This window comes from Osmerus eperlanus, chromosome 11 (assembly GCF_963692335.1).
Source record: "Osmerus eperlanus chromosome 11, fOsmEpe2.1, whole genome shotgun sequence".
NCBI lineage: Eukaryota > Metazoa > Chordata > Actinopteri > Osmeriformes > Osmeridae > Osmerus > Osmerus eperlanus.
The window spans coordinates 10301703-10328748 of NC_085028.1; the positions used below are offsets into that span (position 1 = coordinate 10301703).

The following is a 27046-nucleotide window of genomic DNA, read 5'->3' on the forward strand; positions in this document are numbered from 1 at the left end:
TCCTAAGAGGTTTGTGAGACTAGAACCAGGTTAATTAACTGTGGCTATGAGAAGGGGCTGTCCATACACGAGAGACACAAACAAGCTGGCTCTCGTCTGCTTACAGCTGGGCCTTCATCTTCCCCTGATATGCAACACTACGTCATTATATATGGCCCTTCCCAGCCAGACCCTCCCCTGACCACCCAGACCCTCCCCTGCTCACCCAGACCCACCCATACACACACCAACTCACATGCACACACACACACACACTATACACACAGTATACACACTCACAGACACACATGTATACACACACACCTATCTACCACGCCATTGGGAAAAGATTGCCAGCAATCCAACCTGGTGTGATTGTATTTGTGCTTTTTAGAGGTAGAGGGGGGACGTGGGGAGGGGAGGAAGACGAAAGTAAAAGAGAGACCTGCCCGGGGGCACCAGAGCCCTGAGCTTTAACACCCAGGCATAATTCATGGCCACTTGAATTAAATTGCAGGGGAGACATAGGTGGAGGCTCAGTACAGTACATTACTGATACACTTACAGCTATTTCCCCCTGACATAAAAATCTATATTTCTCTGACAGAGAGGAAGAGAAGGATAAAAAGAGAGAGAGAGAAAGAGGAGGGAGAGAGGGAAAGAGAGGAAGTGAGATAGACAGAGAGAGAGATAGGGAGAGGGGGGGACAGAGAGAGAGAGAGAGGGAGGGGAGAAAGGGCGAGAGATGGGGAGGAGGGAGAGAGAGGGAGAAATGAAATCCCGTCAGATTCCATTTATGCTTCTGAAAGACTACATCTCTATTTTGTTCCTGCCTCTGCTCTTTTCAAGAAGCATGTGCTCGAGAGTGAACGTAAAACAATTTTCTGCGATTGAGTGTGTCCAACATGTGCATGTGTGTGTTCGTGTGTTTGTTTGTCAGGTTGTCCGGCTATTCATGAGACCCTGTGGTTCCAGCCAAAGCTTTCTTGTTGGTCTCTTAAGGTTACAAAGTGTGCATCCAATACATCCAAGATGTATATGGTTCTGAATATATATCCTGTGAGGTTTCGATAATGGTGTTATTTAACAGCCAACTTTAACTAAGCTAGGAGAACAGTCTGCAATGAAGAATCATTAAAACATGAGCTGTGACCTTTCACAGATTTAACCCTCTTCCGGCCGTGCAAGTGAGAAGCTCCGAAAATGATTTATTGTCCGCTAACATGTGAACAATTTTCTGCGATTGAGTGTGTCCAACATGTGCATGTGTGTGTTCGTGTGTTTGTTTGTCAGGTTGTCCGGCTATTCATGAGACCCTGTGGTTACAGCCAAAGCTTTCTTGTTGGTCTCTTAAGGTTACAAAGTGTGCATCCAAGATCCGCAACAACACACTTTTTCCCCCTTTTCTGCTCCATCTTTCCTCTCATCTCTTGCCCTGAATCTCTTCCAGTGACATTATTGCTTTCTTTTGCTTTATGTTGGACATCAACTACTGTTAGGAGGCAGTAAAACCAAGTTTGCTTTTATGACGCCATTTGCCAGCGCTGTTTGCCTGTTTTGGCCGGGTCAATCACAAACAGAAAATTGTCCTCTCCATCTCTTCCATGCTCTCTCTCCCTCTCTGTCTCTCTCTTTTGTTCTAGATGTTTCTCTCCCTTTGTCTGTTTCTTTCCATGGCAGACTCGCTTCAAAATGTCTCATTTTTAACACCATCTCTCTCCATCCTGTCTGTTTTGACATGTGTGGTCACTGAGAACACTTGGCCAATAGCCTTTTCTGTGACAACCGATGGAATTACAGTAATCTTTTCAAATATCACAATTCCCTTCCATTACTTAAACTACTCTAAAGAAAGTGACAGACAAATGGTAATCAAACACAGAGACTAATGATATGTCGCACGAGTGCACACACTCACACAATCATACACACACAAACACACATGTAGTGTCTGGGTAAAGAAGCTGAGTACATGTACAATACGTAGAGATAGGGGTATAACCTACTTGAGATGAACCATAACGGGATTCAATTGGTCAATCACCACTGTCAGGTTATATGTCTTACCCTGGTGTACTACATACATACACATTACAATGCACATTCAGACATACACACAAAAACAAACTCCCAAACACACACACCCATGTTCCTAGAGTCAGCTGAGAGTGTGTGGCATTAACAGTCTGAGGAGAGAGGAAAATAAGTATGATTTTCCACCCAACAGCACACACACACACAAACACTTTGAGCCACCACTTCCCCCCTCACAGCGGTCGATTATCTGCTGATGATATTGCACAAGCCAGAGTCCCACCGCGGTACAGACACAAGAAATTGGCCCGCTGACATGCCCGGCACTTACCATACATGCTAATGGCCCAGCGCCACGGCGGGCTAGCTCGCTAGCTTTAGGGTGGACGGGACGGGACGGGGGGGGGGAGTGGGGTGGTGGACGGGGGTAATGCCTGGGGGCAGACAAGGAGAGGCAAGGGGGACTGATGTGGTCCCTGTGACTGGAAATGAGAATGGACATCTCTCTGCTGGCTGTGAGGGGGGTGGGGAGGGTTAGGATAGGAACTGGGAGACGAGGGGTAAGGGCAATGTGTGTTTGAGTGCACACTGACGCCAGTGTGTCCTTGAAATCAAATACAAGCTGCAAATGTCTCATGATATGCAATGAGCATGACATCAACCTCCAGGGCCTGTGTGTGGTGAGCTGTTGTACACTACATAAACCCTTCAGGCTAAGGAGACACAGTGTGGAAGAAAGCAGAGCAGGAACTATGAAGTTTGCCTGGACCCTGGGTTAAGACTGACCCAAACAGACAAGACCTGTGTGAGCTTGCATGCATATGTGTATGTTAGTGTGTGTGTGTGTGTGTGTGCGGACCCTATGGGTGTTCCTCCAGGGTCTGAATGGTCCCAGAGGGAGGGTTTATCCTGGGTCTGCAGAGTGGGTCTCCACTCTGGCTGCATGTCTATGAGATGCCCCCGACTATAAATACCCTCTCCTGAGCAGTAGGGAGGTGCTATATTTAGCTAGCTATATTGAGCAACCCTGGACAAGAAACCTTCCCCGTCTCGGTAGTGTGTTTGTGTGTGTGTGTGTGTGTGTGTGTGTGTGTATGTGTGTGTGTGTGTGTGTGTATGTGTGTGTGTGTGTGTGTCTCTGTTTGTGAGTGGGAGAGTTTTTCCTCTAATGGATGTTTGGTCAGAGGTTGGTTTGCCCTTTTAAATGCTTCACAGTAGGATCTGTGTGGGTTAGCATTAGCTTAGGATCTAGCTGTGTCTCTATTGCAGGAAAGCAAGAATAAGAAGTCTGCTAACTCTAGGTACTCTTTAGATGCAACCTGATATCAATATGTATACTGTATTGATGGCTAACTTATTAAACTGCCATTGTTGCTTTGGCAAACAGATGAATCAATGAAGCTTTCCTGCAGGCCCATGTCATCTGCACTACTAATACTAACTAATTCTGATAACTACTAATACCGCTTGTTACTTGAGGACTCTCCATCCCCTTTCAAACTTTGCAGGGTGTAGTGTGTTGGTTGTGTTTATGTGTCAGCCTGGTATCTGTTCAGGGACAAGCCTCTCCAGATGCCAATAGGCCGTCAGAAGAGCTCAGGAGAACTGAAGGACAGAGAATGGCCATGGTCTTCACTCTCTTTAGCTTCAGCCACTTAGCTTTTCTATCTTTAGCTCTAGTCACGTTACCTCTCTTGTCGTGTTCTCTCTCTCTCTATCTCACATTGTTCATTCCTCACCCTTCATATATTTTTCTCTCATTCACTTAATCTCTCTCTCTCTCTCTCTCTCTCTCTCTCTCTCTCTCTCTCTCTCTCTCTCTCTCTCTCTCTCTGACGGAACAGATGGCACATTTTGTGTTCGTTCAGATGGTAGCATACAAAAGCCCTCTTAAGAAAAAAAAGAAACATTCTGCTTTGTCTTCTGAGAGCAAAGGACTCTGCTTGCCACTTCCATTAATATCACAGTTCAACACGTGGAATTGAAGAATCTGGGGAGAGTTTAATGCACTTTAAATTCTGGACATTTCCATCGGGCTCTATTGTAGTGGATGATACTCGAACCAGGGTCCAGTATTTTCCGACACCATGTTTGCATCTGAGCCGGGACTGTTTACAATGTCACGGGGACAACGCTGCAAACAGATGTCATCAAATATGGACGGCGGCAATCTGCTGGTGCGTAACGATGTCTCAGCAGCTCCTTTGAAGTGGCTGGCAGAGGGAGATGAGTAAACGGCATCGGAAATTAGCGGAGGGTGGAGAGAAGTGGAAGGAATGCAGAATGCCCCCCCCCCCCACACACACACACACCCCATCCGCTCCACCTCCTCTGGTCCTGCCCCAAGGCTGTTTACTTCTAAGCTGTGAGCCCCTCTTTTCCTCTCTGCTACTACTAGGAGCCCCGTCTTGTCACTTTATGTGTGTCAGAGAGCGGTACTGGAGGCCAAAGAGAATAGTCGCACACTTTCTCATTCGTTTTCCATCCCTCTGTCTCTCCTTCTCCCCCCTCCCTTCCCCTGCCCCGCACCCAACACACACAGCGATGCTAACGATGCATGCAATTCCCCTGTAGCCCAATTTAATGTGGGCAGTCGATGAGCGTGGTGTGAGTGTGTGTGTGTGTGTGTGTGGGGGGGGGGCTCATCTTCCGGGAAAGATCGACGGAAAAACTAAAGAAGTCGCGTCTGGACCTCGCTTGCTCCCTGACCAATAAGGGTGTGTGATGCGCTATCATGTGAAAATCAATAGGAGAAGTCGCGGGGACGAGCTTGTACTGTAGGGCTGGAGATGGGCGCTGCGGGCAGCCCATAATATGACTTCCCTGTGTGTCTGGGGGGAGTCAGTGTGTGTGTGCATGCACATGTGTGTGAGGCTAGACTAGGACTGTAGACTATGAGCGATCATAATGGTGAGTCATTGGGCAGGAAGGAAGTCTGACGCCACCCCTCTCTGCCCGAATTCATTTTTTCGTTGGATAATGGTGGATTTAAGACATATTTTAAGGTCTTGAGGCTGATAATTAGCTGGTGACTTCACCCGATAGCTAAGACGCTCTGTGTGTATCAGGGTGTGTGTGCACGCAAGGGAAAGGGTTGACCCAATGGCATACTCAGTACAAGGATGAGGGGGTGTATATATTCTTGATTTCATTCCGCTCCAGAGCTTTTACACTCTTATGGGGAGTAGCTAAATAAAGGTCATGGGTAGACTTGGATGAGTCATTGTTTTAGCTGTGAAGGAGTAAGAAAGGCAAACTAGATCAGGAGCCTAATGCGGCCAAAGTCACACAAGCCAACAGGCTAGTGCTACACCCAGGCTGCCCTCTATACTCGACCCAACTGGACCTCTGTGTCCTGGGCTATGACTAACAAGGCCACAGTTTTCCTCCCTCGAACATTGGCTATACCTCCAACTTAAGAAAACAACCCCATCAAATCTAAAACAAAAACAAAACAATGAAAAAGGCCAACTGAGCAGATTTACTGGTGAACTGTGAAGCTGCGGACTATGTAGACTGATAGTTTCCCCCCCGGTAATATGGCAGGATGTCAGACATGGTTGACCGTTCCAGCCTGATTTGCTGGGTGGTTTTGCGTGGAAATGGGACATGGGACAAAGCTAGGGACAGGCTGTTCTGCCCTCTCTCCCAGTTAGGGCTCACAGACACAATTTCATGGTGAGCGCCTAGTGCACACCACTGACCATCGCATCCCTAAAACCATGCCGTGTGTCTGAGTGTGGGTAGCTGTGCTGTGTGTACATGTGTGTGTGCCTATTTGTGTGTGTGTGCGTGTGCCTGTTTGTGCATCCGTTTGCCTGTGAGTGCCTGTGTGTGTGTGCCTGTATATGTGTACGCCTGTTTGTGACTGTGAGTGTGAGTGCATGTGTGTATGCGACTGTGTGTGGGGCTGTGTGGGCAGCGACCCCACCCACCAATGTCAGCACCCACCCTGGTTACCGCTGTGTTAAAAGAGAAAATGTAATATTAATCCGGTCGGCCCCGGCCATTTCCAAAGGCAAGCGCCACTCACCATTTTATTATTGATTTCGTGAAAATGGATCTCGCAGACCTTCTCCACTACTTCCTCCATCTCAAAAGTCACAAAGCCGAAGCCTGCGGAGATGACGGAGAAAGTCGAGAGAATAACAGGAAGGAGGGGGGATGGAGGAGAAGGACGAGAGAAGGGAACAGAAAAAAGAACACTGGTTAGTTTTTACAAAAGCACTTTCACACGATGTGTTATAAGCAGGTGAAAAAAGAAAATAATAATAGTTGTTGTAAATAATAAATTCCCGGTTCTAGGAAAGAATACTTTTCTAGTTCTGCTTCAACCAAAGCAAGCTCACAATAAAGATGAAAAACCTCTTTTTATTGGAATAACTATATTTTTTCCGCTCCTTGGGGAAACAAGGGAGCAACAAAAACACCTCAAAGCTCATTAAACTAAAATTCATGGGCCTTTGCCAGGCGTGTAAATTTCATTATAGATCTTATCTGTTCCTTCACTGATATTTCACAAAAAAAACGAAACATTTGGGCTTTATGTTACTTTTATACAGCATCACTATTATTAATACACAGCACATTAGGTACAGCTCACAAAACCTAAGCAGAAGGTATAAAGCAACAGTGATGATAATGTGCCAAGCCAGTTTTCGCCTTGATTATCTGCAGGTTAAACTGTACGGTGGGGGGGAAAACCCATTGGAATGCAGACACTTACAGTACTGACACGTTAAGCCATCAACAGACAATCACTGCAAACACGCTTCTCTTGAATGTGTGAAAACATCTCGATGCTTTCACAGGCACATGGCCACACCTGTTCAGACATTATCTTTCTATAGCCCATCCGTGCACACAGCCACACACACAATTTGTGTGCTATTCTTGTGGAGACAGACAATACAGTCCCATTCAAAATCCTGTTTTTCCTAACCCCTAAACCCGAACCCAAAAACCTAACCCTTTCTATAAGAGGAGGGGGAGGAAAAATGAGGAGAAAGGAAAAGCAGGAGGAGGATGGAGAAGAGGAGGAGGAGGAGCTGAAATTCGGGAGCCCCCCTCTGGGCTGGGCTGGGACGAGGCTTACGCTCTTAAGAGACTGGGAGATAAGCTGCCAGGGGTCAGAGGGTCAACAGGGTTTGACAGAGAGCCAGGGGCGTCCGGAGAGCCCCGGCACCCCTCTGCACCACCCCACTCCCTCCTTCGCCACACGCCGGCAGATAACACCAGATAAGGAGACGGGAGGGCCAGATAAGAGGGGCCAAGATAAAGTAGCCCAGTGACCCGGGAGACCCCCCCCCCGAATCTGCACAAGCACACACACACAGCAAAGAGTGCAATTGATTACAAGTAGGTCCATATATACACATAGATGTGCGGATGTGTGCTTGTGCACATACACACACCCTCACCCAAACCGAATTACTTCCTGTCTCCTACTGTACTGTCTGTCGTTACACCAGTACTTCCTGTGGGGAACCCCCGTTTATTATCCCTCCTCCTTTTCCCCATGTCACCATCTACTTTACATTGATGACATCACGACCACCACCCCCAATCAGCTGCTTGCTATGTGTCCCTGTCCTCCCTGCTTCTGTCTCTCTTTCTCCATGCCCTCTACATCAGTTCCATTCTCTCTTCACTCTCGGCCCTCCATTTCTCACTCAATCATCTTGTCCACTAGCCACCCTCTCTCTCTCTCTCTCCCTCTCTTGCTCTACCTCCCCCCTTGACATCCTCCATCCCCTCCACTTCCTCCCCCGTTTTCTCACTGTCATCATTTCTCCTCTCTCCTCTCTTTTCTCTTTTCATTTTGACGGATCGCTCTGCAAGCTCTCCATCCGCCCCGGGGGCCGCTTGTTTCATTGTGCTCTCCTCTCATTCGCCGAGGGGGCTGCGACGTGTGTGTGCGCCCAGGTCGCCCGCGGCGTCGACTAATCAGAACGCACGACTGCCATCCGCAGTCGGGCCAGGCCGTCATTCATATCGCTCCCCCCCCCCGGTGTTCTGAGGTCCTCTCATGTTCCCCCACAGTAAGCCGTTAATGACTGCAGCACAGACTCTGTTCATAGACGCCATGAAAACCTTTTATATATACACCAGCTGCATCGAGGATGAGGCTTAACAAGGCCTTCTGCTTTTAATTCTGGTGTTGCAATGACACCAATCCATTGATTAATGACAGCTATCCAATAAAAGAACACCTTCACTGGGAAAGTCTGCCCCCTCTCACACTCTTCCAGGTCTGACGGAGAATACAAACATGAACGGCTCAAAGACTTGAGCAGACAGCCTAAACACCATACTACCAAACATAAGTACTGTAGATATTCCACAAAGAGTAGGTTTATCTACAACCCTCTCTAACACTTTTCAACCACAGAGAGGATAGTCCCTAGATCATCCCATCTCCTTACCTCAATCCTCTTTCTCTACCCCTCCCCCACCCTCACACCCCCCTTATCTGTGCCACACCGACCACTTCTGACATCCAACAAATCAACTGTCAGGAGCAATTTCTCAGCAGGGCCTGAGAACCAGCCTGATGCTGGGTTGTGGAAAGCTAGAGACAAGAGAGAGGGGGAGAAAGGGAGAGAGAGAGAGAGAGAGAGAGAGAGAGAGAGAGAGAGAGAGAGAGAGAGAGAGAGAGAGAGAGAGAGAGAGAGAGAGAGAGAGAGAGCGAGAGAGCGAGAGAGGGAGAGAGAGAGAGAGAGAGAGAGAGAGAGAGAGAGAGAGAGAGAGAGAGAGAGAGAGAGAGAGAGAGAGAGAGAGAGAGAGCGAGAGGGAGAGAGAGAGAGAGAGAGAGAGAGAGAGAGAGAGAGAGAGAGAGAGAGAGAGAGCGCGAGAGGGAGCTAGAAGGGGGGTGGGTAGACACACCTGTGCCTCCGAAAAATATCTACCATTCACTATCTCTATATAAATATAAATATCTACCATCCACTATATCTCCATATAAATATCTACCATCCACTCTGCCTTATATAAATATCTATCATCCACACTGCTTCTATGCTTCTATATAAATATAAATATCTACCACTCTGCCTCTGATGGTCTGATTCCTGTAAAATAGGTGGACCGCAGTTTCCCTTCCCGGCCTCTAGAGGCAGTGTTAGCACACATACTGGAACTGGCTATGGGCTCAGATTTATATCTATTATTTGTCCTTCCTTTCCCTCTACTCTCCATCTATAGTGATACATGGCTGCAGGTTCTTTCATTCTATGTCAAGCTTTCCCCTAAAGAACACCCCCCGACCTCCTTCGCCTTCTCTCCTCCTCTCTCAGTCTTGTGTTCCATGAGGTCAGGTGTTAGGGGTGAGGGGTAAGGTAATGATCTGGCTTGGCAGCCTTCGTCAGAGTTTGAGGTACTATTGGCACGGCCAGCCCTCCGCTCTGAGCACCGCGGCGTGCACACAGACGACAGATCAACTCCTCAGAGTGGAAGCCGCTTAACGACAACAGCTGTGGCTAACGCAGCCCCCCCCCCCCCTCCCCTTAATGAAGACGGACACCTGCACGTGGAGCGTTCTCGCCAAGGCCCTTCCAAAGTCAGGAGGGGGAGGAGGGGTGGAAGAAGGCTAGGGGGGGGAGAGAGAGAGAGAGAGAGGGTTGAGAGGAAAGAGGAAGAGAGCGGCGCTTCCTGCTCTCCGCGAGAGGAGGGGGCTGCGTGACGGCGGCGTCTCTCGGCGCCTCGCAACATTACCTCCACCATTTAGCGGCCTAACCACCCCGAACAGGCTATTTCCTGCTGCCGCCAAGCAATGCTGCTGTACATGCGTCCCACAATAGTCCTGGCGGTGAACCAAACAAAAGAACTACAGCCTCTCTTCCTACCGCCTTCAGAGGCCGACTGCAGGAGCTGTCTGCCTTGGTGCGTTTCCGACTCCCCCCCGCTCACCTCCGCCCGCCGCCAACGCCACACTCTTGTTCCTCCAGACAACTCTATTTCTTAAACTTTCTCTCTTTTTTTTCTTTCCCCCGCCACCATTTTTCCTCCACCTCAATGACAACACATGGATTTCTCAATCTAAGGCGCGGTAATAAGTGTTAGTGACCATTGCTGGAGGCGTCTGGGCTGAATCTCACACTTATTAGCGCTTGGCGGAGGTGGCGGCGAGCCACGGTCCCTGCGGGCGCCCCCAGACATTCTCAGCCTCGCGCAAAACAAAGAGTCCGCAACCGAACAGGGCCCCCAAACTCCTTAATAGCGACCCCCATCAGAGCTGGGGCTGGGAGGGAGCCGCAAATAAAATTTAAATGCTAAATCAATGAGTCTTCAACTGACCTTTGCGTTTGGGACCCCTGCCTGGCCTGCTTGCGGGAGGTTTGATGTGTTTAAAGAGAATCGCTACGTGACTAAATCCTGTTATTGGTGCGGCTGGCCACCCACTCCGGAAGAGACACAGCAAATAAAGCTCAGAAAAGTGAATTAATCACTAAGCGAAATGAGAGGAGGCATTCTGCTTCGAGGTCTGCACCCTGATTTTGCTTGGAGCCTATGCACTGATGGTTCGATGCATACGCACGCACACACACACACACACACACACATTTGTGCGCTTGCAAAGACACGCACACTCTCGCACAAATACCCAAGGAAGCTAGACACACTAATGATAATAACGATGTCTCAGGGTATTGATTCATGTTGCAATAAAAAGATAAGCGCGCAAAATAAGAGTATTGCATTTCTCCTCCAGGCAAATATGGCACACAAATCTCTTAAAGGGGAACTGGTGTTGAATACAAATGACATACCCTATTCACAAAATAACATAGATATCTATATAACACAATATTTCATGCTGTACCGAACTTAAATTTATAAATAACACATTCAGTTGGAATACCAAAAATGTATGAGCGAACACAAAAATGGTAGGCTTCAGTCACTCAAAGTTGACAGAAAACATTGGAGGTACATTCTGGTTTGTTTTTCTCTATTAGCATGTTCTCTCTCTCTTTCTGTCTCTCCCCTTCTCTCCCTTCTCTCCTCTTCCTCCAAAACCCCCCATTCAATTTACTCCCAAGTGTGAGAATTCATTTGCATACAGGCAGGAAGTATGACAGCGCCGTCACAAATGGCATCCAATTTCCCCACTCCATCAGTGTGTGAGAGCCAGGGGGGAGCTCAGACAGGCTTGCCACACCGTGTGTGTGTGTACATGTTCACCATGCAACGTTGTGTGTTTTCTAACCTGCATGAGTGTGACTTGTGGCATGAAACCGTGTCTATTCAGTTCAAGGTAAAAGGTAATATAGTAAACATTGACCTGATTGGGCAAGGCTTCTAGTTTGCTATAATAAGACTGACAACGATTGGTCTAGATCACAGAATGGGCAGTCCTTTTGACATCCTTACGAATCTTATTGGCTCAACAGGTTGGAACCCTTGAAAGAGAGCCAATAAAAAAAGTTGTCTTCGTGTGAGGGACAAGTCAGCACTTTATATGGTAACCAACCAGTAACCAAGTAACCAAACAGCAATCCGGAGGAGGGAACTCTCATGAAAAAAGAAAATGAGAAAAAAAAGGTTGACAGTGGGGAAAAAAAGAAAAAGAAAATAAATATGGTGACAGGTGCAGACAACGGTAGACAAAATAAAATCAAAGCCGTTGTCAATTAATTTCTCCTCTTGCTGATAAATGGACCCACTTTCCCATCCATTAATAACCTGAGGCAAGTGCCACTAGAAAACCTGTCAATGGGCCTCATTTTTTACTGTGCCTCTCCCTTTACTTCTCCTTCTCTCCCTCTCTCTCCTTCTCTCCCTCTCCCTCTCTCTCACCCACTTTATCTTTCTCACTTGCTCTCTGCATTCGCTCGGCTAACGAGGAACAGCAGATGACAAGAGAGAGAGAGAGAGAGAGAGAGAGAGAGAGAGAGAGAGAGAGAGAGAGAGAGAGAGAGAGAGAGAGAAAACGCCACACAAAAGTATTGTCACTCCTCGGAGGAGGCCACCAGACACACTGTGAAGCCAGGCCCCCCCAACACCATCGATAAATAATAGATTGGCATCGTTGGGAGCTTGTGGCCTTATTTACACATCCTCTTAATCAAAAAGGAGAAGAGGGGAAAGAGTGGGGGAAAAAAGGAAGAAACCGGGTAAGCTCCTTGGTATCGGGATCCCTTGTAAAGTAAATGAGAGTGGACAGAGGAATCGATTGGAGCAGCAGCCATTGCGCTACATTATAATGACTGAGGTGAAATACGTTTAGCTGAGTGACGGGAGGAGAGGGAAAACCCAGCGGAAAGTGACGGAGGGGAGAGGGAAAAAACGTCTTCAATGAGTGTGTGAGGCGGAGGGTCTCTCAGAAAGAAAACAAACAAATATCCAAATGTCCAAACGTGTGAGTTGCTGTGCTACATAGTGATAGACTGACTGACACCTATTGAGCAACATATGGCCACACTTGTTGAATAGCATAGTGCATATGTATGTTGTATATAGAGGCAGAAGTAGTGATGGCGTTTTTGTTGTAATTATAGCATGTGTATGTCACTGATATTGAGCATATTCTCCCCACCCCACCCCAGCCCACACTCCTCCCCCCCTTCCAAAGCACCCCACTTGCAATGAAGAGACACGGAGGGCACACAGTTAGCTTGCAGAAACATTTGTTTTAGGGAACATTAAGGTCACATATTTGCGTGCTCAAGACTGTCTCTCCAAAATTAATGTCAGCAATGAACACCCCAAAAACCATACAGTGGGAGTGGAGTGGCTGCTACACAAGACTCCGAACACTGAAAGCTGAAAAAACAAATCATTGCTCCAAAATCGGTAATGATCAGCCTGCTAGGCTCCTTTCATTAAGTCAAATGGATGAACCCGGAGAGCAAAGTATGCAGATTTAGCCCCCGGTCTTTGACTAACACAGGGGGAGACAACACTGGAAGATACCAAGTTAAGGACAGGGGTGTTCCCTCAAAACATTTGACCTTCTTTAAATACTATGTATAAATGAAGGAATGAATGAAGGAGTGAATGTACAAACAAACTGATGAATGAATGCATGAGTGAATGAATGTATGAATGAATAAATGAAGCGACAGTCAGGACAGTTTCTTGTTTACGAGGCTTCAGCCCACAGTAATTCATCCTCACAGGTTGCTCGTGTTTGCACATGAATAAAACATGATTCAACTCCTGCCAAACACTTTTGACCTGCACTCTGTTTGGTTTATCAAGCACAACACGAGCCTGGGAACAGTCTGTAAGGGGGCTAACACCAGAGGTAAGATGAACACAAATATTCAAATATTTGATCAGTATAATTGACACTGTGATCGCATGTCAAGACCCCATACTCTATTCCTCATCAGTGTCGACCCAAGTCAGACTTGCAGGGCTAAGAAATCCCATGTTCTTCCAATCAAATTTTGGAATCCAGCAAATGCATGGCAGCCGACAACCTGGATAATAAAGTGGCTGACATCCACAATATGGTACATTTAAAGAGGAAAAAATGATAAATAAATAAAGGCCATATATCTCAGTATGAATGCATGCCCGGTCCTAAGTAAGATGTACACCATGGAAACAAAGCAGCTTCCCAATCCCCCCTAAACAATTGAGCCATCTATTTGCTTCCACATGCTCCCGAAACATTTATCTCATTCTTTTCTCTAACTATCTGTATTAATGTGTGATTGCGTCAGTCTCTCTCCTCGGCTCCGATCTGACAGGCAAAGTAATGGAACACCATATGGGCCAGGGCTTTGAGCGCAATGCATTGTGACAGCTCTCTGCTCATAATAACAACATAACGCACGCGCCCACACACACAGAGAGGCAAACACACACACACTCAGAAGTGCACATTCACACACACACACACACACACAATAATGGCAGTCGAGACTGTGGTGCTAGCGCAACAAGTCTAATTTCTCTCTCTCTTTCCTTCTCTTTCTTTTTGTCTGTCTCTCTTTCACCCTTTCCCTCCTGCAAAAACAGACTAATGTGATTACACTGACATCAAAACAATTTGGGCTTTAATTACACGAGACACATCGAGGCGAGAGCCGTGAGAGCCATTTCTCAAAGGGAGCAATTGGCATGACCGAATGAGAGAGAGAGACAGACACAAGGAGAGAAATTGAGAGAGATTGGCAGCGAGAGAGACAGTGTGAGAAAGAATGACAAATAAATGAAACCTTGATTAGATGCTCCCAGACTGCCCTAAACGGCAGTCAGAATAGGCATATGGAGTTTGGAATGTGATGATATATATCCTCTTCCCGATACAAGTCTCCCTCAGCTCAGATGAACAGGTAAGCATGTGCAAGCATTCAGACTACGCTCCCTCTGTGCTCCTCCATTCAGTTATCATCTCGGCAGCAGATGATCATGAATGTTGTATTTAGATTAAGTGGAAGTCTCTGAAGGCAGGTGAATGAATGTATACAGTATTTGATTAAACTGGATTTACCTGCAGGCTAGAACACAGAAACAGGGACTGGTAATCAGTTCTTTTTCTAAATGCCCTGGCTCCAAGGTGCATTTAGAACAAAAAGGCTCTAGATTCTGGATACATCTTTTATATTATTTTCTTCTTTTTTTTACCTTCCACACACATGCACCAACTGAGGATGCCAAGGAGATCAGATTGCTCGGCTTTGCTGAGCATCAGCAACTGTGTGTGTGTGTGTGTGTGTGTGTGTGTGTGTGTGTGTGTGTGAGAGAGAGAATGTTTGTGTGAATAAGATAAATCTTATATTCTATGTTTAACAAAAATGTAGGCACTAAAGAGTGTAAAGCGAAAGAGCTGACACAGGAAGAGACAGCAAGAAGAAGAGATATGAGGGACAAGGGGGAATTAAAGGACAAAGTCACCTCCACTGGTGAACAATGCGACAGGACAGCTGACACACAATCCCCCCCCCCCCAACTTTTAATACCACAACATGGTCATTAGCGAGGCACATTACATATCATATACAGAGACACTGGGTTAGACACACACTGCTTTCGAGCAGTGCTGATACCTCTCCAGTGTATTAGGATGAGGGAGGGGTTTCTATTGACTACTTTACTTTATCCAACTCAAGCGGGGGCTGTTCCTACAGGATGAAATCTGTGGACACACGTGTTCTCTGCACCTGGTCTCATATCTACTCCAGTAAATATGACCCAGCTATGATGCTATGACACATGGATACATATACATGCATTATAAGCTAAAATGCATTTCTATGTACTGTACGTGTGTGTGTTTTGAACTATATGTGTTTGTGTCACCAACAGTGTGACAGAATCAACATCACACCAGAAGAGTGAGCGTGTTTCCTGTTTATGTATGAGATATGCTAATGAACCTGCTTGTCAGAGAAAGACTGTCTTTTTCAAGTACATATCTGTATGTTCACCTATGATAAACATCTCATGTATTCTAACCCATGAATTATGCATGCCGGCTGACATGGAGACAAGCTCTCCAGAGGAGAAGCTTTAAAACCAATCTTTTTTTTTTGTCTATTCCACACAAAACAAGGTGTCCCCAAAAACCTGTCCAGGTACATTAATATTTGCTTAGTTGTCCCTTTATGCGGCTTTTCAGTACATCAGCATTTCCTGGCAACGGTGTTTTGTTTTTCCGCCTTGCAGCGCGCCCCTCTCCACTGCCTCTCACACACAACTCTATCCGGGTGTTGAGAAATCTGTTCTGTCCACGCTTGTTGTATGTAGGTCACCTAGCCACAATGGCCCATCCATTTCTCTGTCCTACTTAGGTAGACACACAGACACAGCAGGGACTCACACACACACACACACACACACACACACACACACACTCACACACACACACAGACACCAACACATTGGAGAAAGTGAGAATTGCTTCCACTCAACTTCTCCTCCCTTCCCAGCTTCCCTCAACCGATATCACACACTACTCTTTCCTCGACTTCACACAGCAACAATAAATAGATTAATAAATCAAAAAATAAATAAATACATAAATAGACCCAAAGAGAGCTGAGGAAAAACTAAGTTATGGGAGTGATAAGGAGAAACAAACAAAAGTTAATGCAGTTAGCTACGACGACAAAAAAAAAAAAGTAACCCACCTCTGATCTTATCGTTGGCGAGCCCTTGGAATAAGTGGTTCTCCTTCGCAAACCAACTTTGGTGAAAATTAATCAGGCTAGCACAAAGCTCGACCATGCAAATGAGCATACATATGGTAGGGCTGATACAGAACACTTCTTTGAAGAAAAAAAAAAAAAAAAAGAAGAAAAAATAGTTGAAAGGAAGAAAGAAAGAAAATACAAGGGGAGAAAAAAAACTATCAAAGGGTTCAATCACTGTCAGAACACCATTATGTGTCCGAAAAATTGGTTCCTGGGTGCGTCAACGTTTTCTAGATCGGTAAAGAGCAACGAAAGGCAAAATATTGGAACCAAACTCCCACCAAAGTTCAACACATTGTACTGTGTATGGACAATGGCATACAGGCAAACAGTAATTCTATATGGCGAATGTAATGGCCTATAGCACATACAATGGCTTGGTGCTGCAGTGCTTTGTAATAATTCCACAGTCAATGTCCTACAAGCATTGTATGAAACATTGAAGCAGCCAGCACAAGAGCAGGTTCTCTCAGGACATTCAAGGGGGGTTCCCACAATAAAGACTAAAGTAATTGTTGCTCATCCATTTCTTTGTGAAAGAATACAAAAGAACAAGATTTGTCAACAACAGTTGATGTCAAACTCCAGATACCCAGGGATTAACAGGATATAGAAGCCATCACACGGAATAAACAACAAAATAAACTAGAGAGGGTACAATTTCTGGGGAAATTGTAGGGTGTGCTTGCTTGCGTCGGTTGTACAAGGATTTTAATGCCATTTTTACAACTGATATTCCTGTATATTTTATATAAAAATGCATAGGGCCTACTTATTATGTATAAATATTACATAGATTTAAAAGCATCTTTTTTTTTGCTGGTCATTTACAACTCAAAATACGAGTGAAGTGTAGAATGAAATAGATGTCTTCTCATTTCCCCTGCAAGAGGCAGCCTCATCGTTGAATCAAAACGAATACATTTGGCAGACCGGTGTAAAAATTGACCTAATCTCTATGACTTAAACGTCATTTAAAGTTGTTCCCTTCTCATGATATTTTCAGGCATTTAGCCTACTCATTGCATTCATTCATTAATAAAGAACCCCCTTTGAAGATTATTCTACGACGTTACGCGGCAGTAGAAGATGGAATCGCGATTCAAACAGTACCATCTGCTAACTGAAAATATGCCCCCCAAAACGTAAATAAGCTTGACATTTATTTAGTGGAAAATCGCTCATTCATAAAAAGCTCACTGGTAGCGATCATTGTAAGGTAACAACGCAAAATGCGATATAGCCCTGTGTGGAGAAGCTACAACTACACTACTAGACTACTGCTGTGTTCGTCTCGGTAGCGATTGCGTTGGTTGAATTCGATTAAACGTTCCGTTGTACGGTTTAGGCTGAAATTAATTATTTTCATGAACAGATTGACAAAGTTTAGGCTGTGGCAATGAAGTTCAGGTTAGTAGTTAGATAGACTTTTGATTTAAGTAAGGGGAGTGCCGAACATGTTCTGTCGCCGTTTGACTTCCTAAACAGCTGTGTATGTTAGATGTTTTTGTCGTGTGTCTCGCGTAGGCTACAGCGTTGCAGTGATACACTGGATTGAAACCACAGGTAATGATAATTTCACCCACAAATCGTTTACTTGTAATCTAATGTCATAATAAATCCTACAACGAAAATGTATATGTGAGGAATGTTTATTTTAACGATTGAAAACAGATACATCATAGACCACTGTAGTATGTGTTGCCCGGGCAACAGAGGCTAATGTCATGATGCTAATATTTCAGTGAAATAGTAGACTACCGTTTCCGAAAGTAGATGTGGGCTTACTTCCTTAATAATATCAGCTAATATTGTACATTACACATCACAATTGTGTGTCATATCACAAAGTAAAATGAGTAAATAGTTATCACCCTGGCCTCTTTGCTTGTGGCGTTCCTGCAGCTGCCTTGCAGTAAAGCTATAGTTAGCCTAGCTATCCCCCAAGTTAACAGATGCGAAACGAATGTTCTACTACAGGTAGTCACGCGTGTTTTCGTGACGTTAGTGACGTAGTGACGTTAGTAACGTCAGTGACTGTGGCTAGCAAATTAGCCACCGTTAGCTTCACTTTTCGCCACAAAAACTTAATTTAAGCCCAAACCATGCAACGGAACGTAAATTCCAATAGAAGCAACGCAATCGCTACCAAGACAAACCTTTTGACACCGCTGTTGTGTATGTAGGCCAAATATTGACTGAGTTTTAGGGGGGCGAAAATAAATAATAATAAATATATATGTGAGAGAACAAAGGTTGTGCTCTCGCCGAAGGCTTGAGCACACCCAATAATATATATGTGAGAGAACAAAGGTTGTGCTCTCGCCGAAGGCTTGAGCACACCCAACAAGGTAAAATCACCCCAGATATCTGGGGAAAGACATTTTCTTGGCGAGCGGCAAGCCAACCTGTAAAACAGGAAGCATTAGCACAGTGATGCCTTGAGAGCAATCCAGTGCCCAAAATAGAATAAGGCCACTAGCTATTGCAGTGTGTCCAGACTGTTTGTATGTTCCTACGTATGCTACACGGCACTCGAAAGCGAGATGGCAGACTCATTCATCCTTAATCAGGAGACAGCAAGTCACTGAGCGTGGGGGACGGTGGGGATGGGGGGTGGGGATGGGGGGCGGGAAGGTTGCGGTACTCCTCTCAAGTGCTGATGGATTCCGCCGTTACGCACACTCCCACGCAGGATCTTCTGGCATTGTCTTTAAAGAGTGGTAGACTGAGGTCGGAAGAGGCTCCGGCGGAGGAAAAACCATATGGCACGCGGCGTGACGAGCAATTATCATCACAATCTGGATGCACGCCAAGAGGTCAAAACCACCAGGATACTGTGAAGTAAATGTAGCTGGGGTATTTGTCTATAAGCTCATACTGGAGCGAGCAAACAATCCACAAGGCTGTAAAATGCATGAGAGTGCCACTGTGTGAGTGCAGGACGTTGATGATGACCCATCGGTCACCCCGCTTACGCAATCCTAAATGACTGGATAGAGGATGAGGTCAGAGACATCTTATAAGTGCAGCCTCGGGGGCGTGGGGTTGAGTGTGTATGCTTGTGTGTGCTTGTTTCAGACAGATGGCGTTAAATAGGCTATTTCATGCATAATTCTACTATTTGTACTTAGCAGTTCCTGGGCATCATGTGAAATTCTATCAAGTGTTTCACTGGGGCTGTACTATCAATGGTAAAAATATAGGCCTGCATAATAAAGCCATCATGGAACATCGTATTTGAATCACTCGTGCCAAGCCAAGATGAATGAGCAGAAAAGGGAAGACAAAGAAAGGCTTGGCCTCCGTTGTGGTGGACCGTTTAGCTCTTTTTGTTTTTCACGAGACGTGTTGACTCCGTATGGTCTAGATTTAAGAGCGTTGCCTAAATTCCCACATCCACCTCATGAGGAGGCTGCGGCCAAAACGCCGCATTAAGCTCCGACCAGACGAGGCTCAAAGACTGTGGAGAATCTGTCTTTAGAGGGACATTTCTGAGAAGGCGGCAATCTGTGTTTCCTGGGAGTCAGGCAGATGAGACGTGCGTAATTACCAGCAGGGCCGGCAGCATCCCATTGGACGACTCAGGGAGATTGTGGTGGGGACAGTCAACGAAAAAATCTGTTAATAGCGGGCAACCAAGAGTTTGCAGGGTGTGCACTTTCCTCCAATCTTGCACCCTCCCGTGGACACCAACATCAAAAAGGCTTGTGCTTTGTCCCACTGCTTTTTCTGCCATTCATCTCTATAACACTCACTATTCTCTCTCTTTTTACAGCCAAGGAACTCTGTACTTCAGTCCTCTTTGGGTTTATGGTCCCCTCTCTTTGTTTATCCACACGTTACCCTGCAGGAGGACTCATTTCAATCTCAAAGCAGACATCTGTGGAGGCAAAGCCATCTTTAAAACTTGTGTAGGTAATCCCACACTGAGGGGGATACAGCTCAACACCAATAAAATAGAGGAAGGAAGGAAAAATAAGGTGTGTGTGTGAGTGAGTGAGTGTGAGAGAGTGTGATAGAGAGAGAGAGAGAGAGAGAGAGAGAGAGAGAGAGAGAGAGAGAGAGAGAGAGAGAGAGAGAGAGAGAGAGAGAGAGAGAGAGAGAGAGAGAGAGAGAGAGAACAACTACCTCAGGCGCGGGAAAACAAGGACATGCAACTAGGAAAGGAGTTGATACGCAGCTCTTTTGTCAACAGGAATCAGTGCACATGTGTTCAAGCTTCCGAGCAACAAGAGCAACTTTTGGCGGCAGTTGCCTCTGCTCCCGAGGATGCACGAGAGGAGAAATGTCTGCATTCTATCTGGGCTGCTCGCTTGGGGCAGTTTATATCCCTCTTTAATTGCCCTTTGAGCCGGGAGCTGATCAATTCGTTGGCTGGCTTCCCGACCGGAGCGCTGCTAATGACGGCGGCGTTTGAAGGCAGGAGCTCCAGAGGGGGGGGGGTCCTCCCAGTGCACTGGCCCCTTTCCACATCCTCCTCCTCCAACCCTACCCTCCTACGCTTCATTCATCTAAAGGTTATTCAGATAGACGTAGACGCGTCTGGGACCTTGAAGCCCCCAGAAATGTTCAACCCCAAACGATTTTGCGCAGCGCCGCCGGTACACCGAGGTTTATTAAAGAGCCAATGAGATGACTGAGTCTGATGCAATGGCAATTTGGGCTTTTTCTGTTTGTTTTTTTGTGGCGTTCGTTTTTCGCCTCAAAGCCTAATGACGTCTGGAGAGAGAGAGAGAGAGAGAGAGATGAGAGAGAGAGAGAGACGAGAGAGGAGAGAGACGAGAGAGAGAGAGAGAGAGAGAGAGAGACGGTGAAAGAGAGAGAAAGAGAGACAGAAAGGGAGAGAGAGATGGAGAAGCAGACTGCTTATCAGAGGTCAGTATGCAGACGGTACCCTGGGACAAACAGCATCCCGACAAATAATAACCTAGTGTGTGATGGGTTGTGGCTGGGGCTGAGGCTGGGCTGAGGCTGGGGGCTGGGGCTGAGGCTGGGGCTGAGGCTGGGACTGAGGCTGGATGCCCAGTGGACTCTGTAAATGACTTGACATGCCCTTAAAGAGGAAACAGGTCCTCTCTGCTAGCAACAGAACATACCATGGACATTGGTCCACAAAATTAGGTAAAAAAAAAAATATTCCTGGGGATGATGACAAAGCAAGTGGACAAATAGTCTTAATGGAAGCTACTGACTAAAGAAACACTGCTGAATTGTGGTTAACAGCGCTCTGTGCCTTTATCTTTACATATCTGTCTGCTCTGCGTTCATAGCTCAACGTGTGTGTACAGTGTGCATCCAAACGTATGTGTATTATGCACTTTACAGTTCTTTGAAGAGTGATAGCGACAGAGAAATAGTGTGTGTGCGTGCGCGCGCATGTGTGTGCGTGTGCCCTTTGAGGCACTCACTGATAGGAGGCTAGCTCTCTGAGAGGAGAGAGGGGAGAGTGGAGAGTAGCAGAATGGGGAGGTGATAGCGGTAGAAAGCAGCACAAAGTGGCCCCATATTTAGCTGGAAAGCAGACAGTGCTGCGCGTGTAAACAGGCATGCCCATTGGAGGAGAGGTTCCGAATGGGGACTGTAAGTGGCCTTACGAATCGACACACCACACACACACACAGAGAGACAGAGAGACAGAGTGAGAGAGACAGAGAGAGAGAGACAGATGAGAGAGAGAGAGGGAAGAGAGAGAGAGAGAGAGAGAGAGAGAAGGAGAGAGAGAGAGAGAGAGAGAGAGAGAGAGAGAGAGAGAGAGAGAGAGAGAGAGAGAGAGAGAGAGAGAGAGAGAGAGAGAGAGAGAGAGAGAGAGAGAGAGAGAGAAACAGACTTGAATAAAGAGAGAAAACAAGAGACAGAAAGAGAGAGATAGAGAACCCGACAGACAGAGCTAACCAACAGCGTTCACACACATGCAAGACACAGATCGCCACGCCCAACCCACTCCCCGCAAGTGTGATAGGGACTAGGGCCTGAGTGCACCCATTGCAAATACACCTTAATTTACAAATGACCCTTCCACCACACACACACACACACACACACACACACACTCATCCCTGCCTCCTCCATTGTTATCATGTCCTTGTAATCCTCCCAACCAAGGTGCTCCTAACAAGGTTTAATGCAGCTAAAAGCCAGCCCCCCTATCTCCCCCTGTCCCCAACCCCCACAACCTCAGCCTACCCCACCTAATCATCTCACAGAGATAGCCAGAGCCAGCCAGCCTAATAGAATGTCCAGAACACATAATAAGACTCTAATTCATGGTGGGCCGTCAGGAGATATTTCTTGGTCGGAGATATGGCTAGAAACTAGCGTGAGGGGATGTGAATAGCTTAGTTAGCAACATACTCCTACCACCACCATGATGGACAAGGCACAGTCTGTGTCCTGACCTTACTCTCACCTGGTGTGTGATGCCCTGTTGAATATGGGGGAAGAAAGAGAGAGAGAGAGAAATGGAGACAGCACGGGAGTTGTGTGTGTGCGCGTTGATACAGCATGAATGTATATGACATACACCCAGCCCATCTTTAAAATGTGCCCTTGACAAATCCATCGACGTCAGTCATCTACTTGTGTCTGCATCAGAGAGCAGAAATACTCTCACTTCTCAGTTACGCCTCCATATCAGTCCGAGCCCCACATATCACTGTCTCAATGACCAGCCGAGCGATGACAGTCAAATAACAAATTTATGCATAAGAACAGTGTGGAAAAAATAAATAACTACATATGGCCATTTTCTCTGGCGTTACCTTCAAACTACCCCCATCCTCAAGAAAAGCCAAGCGGCAGGAAAATGTCACCGCCTGTCATTTTATAATTTGATTCATACCTTGTCAAGAATCTACTTACGTCTCGCCGGCTGCCAAAGTCAAAAAGCCATCGAGGCCCTCGCGGAGGTTAAACAGATCATTGTACATATTCTCCATACAATTTCCTTTAATAACCCCCTGTCACCAGGTATGGGGACGGGGGACGGAACAGTGTTTTGATGACATTCCTCATACCTATTATTTCTCTCAAGTACACATCTGACCACGGTGGTTAAAATGAATCCATGTGAAGCTTAAGCTCCAGGATTCGCACAGGCACAACGTCTTGAGCCTGCCCAACTCCCAAATATGTCGGCCTACATTGAAAACCCAACCTCCTCTCTTCTTCTAAATCCTCACCTATCTGTTTCCATGGTGCACATGAAATGCTAAAATGAAAAGTATGCTAGCATTCGGCACTATTTGATTTCCTCAGTCTTATTCCATCTTGCTCTTTCACTTCTGTTTCACATACTCTCTCTGTCCTCTCTCTGAAACCGTCACACCTTGTGAGTGTGCTTGTGTGAGTGTGCTTGTGTGAGTGTGCTTGTGTGAGTGTGCTTGTGTGAGTGTGCTTGTGTGAGTGTGCTTGTGTGAGTGTGCTTGTGTGAGTGTGCTTGTGTGAGTGTGCGACATGCTGCTCCCTAGGAGATGTCACATCCTCTTCTCCAATCAATGAGCAGCTCAAACAGAACTTAGCTGATTGGTAGATTGATCGAAGTGAAATTTAACAGTGCCTCCCCGGGCCCCGGCCATGTTCTTCACCCCCCAGCCCTCAGCCGGCTGCTGAACGAGGTGACTGGTAGATTATCACGCTACATTTGTCTGGCTTTCAGCGCTCTGCGTTCGCTAAAGCCGGAAGACCGTCGCCTGGGGCCGTTGCAAATAAGACACTGCATCTTCGTGATATGTCGATATGGATAAAACTGTCAGTACGCATCGCCTGAGGGGCATGATAGAGGTGTTTATGGGAAGTACACGCTTTGGAAGAAAAAATCCACCCCTCTTTCTGAGGTTACCCAAAGTTTGGATGTAAGCACCAAATAAATTGTGCTGCAAGCCCCATACGGCAACAATCATAAAGAGCTTGTTTTAAAAACTCATACATACATACATGAGTCTACAATAAACTCAACACAACCTCCATTTTCAGTGTCCCTGACTTTCAGTGAAGCCTCTCTAGTCTCTTCTATGCAGGTTTCTCCGACAAGACCAGCTCAGATCTCCACTTCCTTCCATCTCTGGTTTCCTCTGGAGGGTCCAAAACGCCTGGGGGTCCTCTCATCCACAACAACGCCTGAGGGGGGATGGCTGGGGCCCTTTCAAGAACAAAGTAGCGGGGGTTCCTGGGGAGCAGGGCAGGGTGCACGGGCCAGGATGAGGGCAGATTGGAGGTGTGAGGGGGGTGGGGAGCTCTACAGAAGTTTGGAGTCTCCCTCTTTTTTGTAGGTGTTAAATATTATAGAGCTTTGATAGAATCAGAGAGAGATTGGGGGGGGGGGGGGGGGTAAGCATGCACATACATGCATGCGCACTGTACAATCGTGCACCTTACAGTGGTCCCTTTAAACGATGTATGGATCCATCGCCATGTAAGTGTGGATGCTCCAGGGGATTCATAGGAGGAACCTCTGTATCCCATCTGAATCCTCCACACCCTTTTTAACACCCCTGCTGATAGCCTGTCCAGCTGTTCTCTTGTTTAGGGGGGGGGGGCAGTCCTGCCCTGACCTTGACCCTGAGAGAGCCTGTCCTTTCCTCCTCTCCTTGGCTAGCCAAGGCGACCCCTTGATTAACCCCTCTTTCCATTGTTTGGATGACCTGCTATGGGTTGCCTTGGCGAGTGTCGTCATTGATCTACTCGGGGGCGTTCATCATCAGCAGAGAGAAGGCTGACGGTGTTGTTTCTCAAACCTACAGGACTTCTGAAGAGCTTTGATTCATTGTTATGGATGTACATCAGCCATTTCCAGGCTTTTTTGAGGCATGGGGTCCTGAATGAGCATTTCTAGTCAAAGAAGGTGATGATATTTAGGTGATGGAAAAAACTAACAAACATGGTGTATAAATTCATGAAAACCTCAACCCTTCTAGAAAATATGTTTGCATGGATTTTGATTTATCGATCCAACTCGCTGCCTGCAATTGTTTGCGTACATTTGCTTGCTTGTTTGCTTTGACCACATCGTTGGGTAGATGGACGGACACATCAATGAGCCTTACATGGGTGAACTTTGGTAACAACAACAAATATGATTCCGAAAGTCCATGGCAGATTCCTCAAATGCGGTCCAGAAATATGGAATAAGAATACATTACAGTACAATATCATTTTCATTCTGTTCCAACCCGCCCACCCCAAAAAACATTTCATTCCGGCGTCTTTCTACGTTAAGCGCCCCCCACCATTAATCTCACTCGATAGGAAAACATCAGTGACTGGCGCCTCGAGGCACCTGGTGGATATTACGGCGGGGAGACGGGGAGATCTGAATATGAGCTTCGCCCCTGGCCCTGCGTCCACGAGCCATTACTTTATATTCCACTTCATTGAAAGTGACACAGGCAGGGGGAGTGCCGTGGATCCTATAGCGGTGTGTTTCACACAGAACGGAGGAGGTCATTATTCACCTGCTTAAGCTTCTGGAAGGGGGTGAACAAACAAAAAGAGAGAAATCACGCAAGAGCGATATTGTTGTTGTGTTGTTTGCGAGGTTTGAAGGGGAAGAACCTGGGTGAGATGATGAGAATAGACTCCTCGATTCCTCCCTGGAAATAGGAGTGTGTGTGTGTGTTTTAAGCTTTCAGAGACATTGGGGACAAGGCCATTAAACCCATGCAAACAAGCACTCAAGTAATGAAGTTGTCTGTCCACCTCTCCTAGCTCTCCCAGGTGTCAAGCCTGTGCAAACACAACTCTGTCATACTTAAGTGGTTAAGGTATTCAATTATCAGCTCTGCCCAACTATCTAAGAACATGATTAACTGAAAATGTACATCCATTAACAGCCGTGGGCTACACTTTGGCTCCCATAAGTGACGTCTACGCTAGTAAAAGTGAACACCTTGCACCCACAGTAGGGTCCAAACATATGAGACCACATAGAACATGAGGGAATTGAAGACAGTATTCTGTGACATCACAATAAGCAGTTTGTTGCATTGTCAAAATATGCTGGGATATCAGGTGGGTTTCAGGATTTGCACAAAAAGTCCATGCTAGCTCGAATGCACACAGACATGAAAATACCAAATACAAAAGGTAATCTGAAATGAATGTACATTTTTCCAAAATTCAACTTTTCACTCAAATGTATCATATCTTTGCAATGAACAATTTGTATTACATTCAAAACCGCTGCAAAATAGAGGTATCTTGACTATTGGTCTCAGACTTTTGAACCCTTTTGTATGTGAGAGAGTATAAATCCCCATGTATGTCCAGAGTGTAGTGGAGCTGTCGGTCAGTGTGGGGGCTTCTCCAGGGAGGTGGGGGGGAGGGAGAACAGTCCACCTGCCACCCCACTGACAAGGCCTTCATATCGACCTTGTTCTCTGGAGAGGGGGCAGGTTCAAATGAAATCTGAAGGCTGAAGAAAGCCAATTTCTCCCTCCTCCTTCTCCCTCTGTCCCTCTTTCTGTTTCGCTACCTCTTTCTCTTAGTCTCTCCATCTTAGTCACTACCCCCCCCCCTCCATTTTCCCCCCTGAGATTATCTGTCACGAGGACAGGTGTGGCGGTGGGGGGGTGGGCAAAAGATTGAACAGCCAGACCATGTTGCTCAGTTACCGCTCTCCTTCCAGACTCCCATTCCTCCCTCCGCTTTTCCTACAGAACAGCGCCTGGGATCCATGCTGGGACAAAGCACACTCATTACAATCTAGGGCCTATAGAAAAGGGTTGAGACATGAGTGGCTACCAACTGTGTGATCTGTGCATTGAAGTCAAGAGCCTAAGCGATGACGCAGTAAAAAAAGAAAGAAAAAAGAAAACATTGAAAGAGGGACCATATCCACCCAGTTTCAAGTCTTTCTTTCAACACAGTCTGAACATTACCACCTTTGT

The 27046-nt window shown here is 46.4% G+C and overlaps 1 protein-coding gene across 1 annotated transcript in view; it reads right to left on the bottom strand.

Moving 5' to 3' along the window:
- Positions 1-27046, bottom strand: part of msi2b (musashi RNA-binding protein 2b) — a 187931-nt gene that overhangs the window by 54712 nt on the left and 106173 nt on the right. The window contains exon 8 of the mRNA XM_062473699.1: positions 6047-6129. Within this exon, the coding sequence (XP_062329683.1) occupies positions 6047-6129 (83 nt within the window). The remainder of the gene's footprint in view (positions 1-6046; positions 6130-27046) is intronic.